The sequence below is a fragment of the Myotis davidii genome, unplaced genomic scaffold (genome assembly GCF_000327345.1).
Source record: "Myotis davidii unplaced genomic scaffold, ASM32734v1 scaffold665, whole genome shotgun sequence".
NCBI lineage: Eukaryota > Metazoa > Chordata > Mammalia > Chiroptera > Vespertilionidae > Myotis > Myotis davidii.
In genome coordinates this window covers 394757-395059 of record NW_006296410.1, presented here as the reverse complement: position 1 = coordinate 395059, position 303 = coordinate 394757, and the positions used below count along the sequence as shown (strand labels likewise).

At 68.3% G+C, this 303-nt stretch overlaps 1 protein-coding gene across 1 annotated transcript in view; it reads right to left on the bottom strand.

Moving 5' to 3' along the window:
* Positions 1 to 6: 6 nt before the first annotated feature.
* GAK (cyclin G associated kinase) overlaps positions 7 to 303 on the bottom strand; it is a 62906-nt gene continuing 62609 nt past the window's right edge. Inside the window, exon 28 of the mRNA XM_015568927.1 lies at positions 7 to 145. Within this exon, the coding sequence (XP_015424413.1) occupies positions 44 to 145 (102 nt within the window). The 3' untranslated portion in view covers positions 7 to 43. The remainder of the gene's footprint in view (positions 146 to 303) is intronic.

The following is a 303-nucleotide window of genomic DNA, read 5'->3' as shown; positions in this document are numbered from 1 at the left end:
CCAACGCCAGCTCCTGGTCCACATGCAGCTGTGAGCAGAGGGCTCAGAAGAGGGGCCGGGCACCCTGGCTCTCAAACTCGGACCAGGCGTCGCTCAGCTCCATGAAGATCATCCTGGCCTGCTGCTCGTAGGGCTGCCCCGTGGCCTGCGGGACGGAGGGGAGGGTGGTCCCATGCCAGCTCCTGGCATTCCGCCCGGCTCACCTCCCAGTGGGCACTCACCTCCCAGTGGGCACTCACCTCCCCAGTGGGCGCTCACCTCCCAGTGGGCACTCACCTCCCAGGGGGCACTCACCTCCCCAGC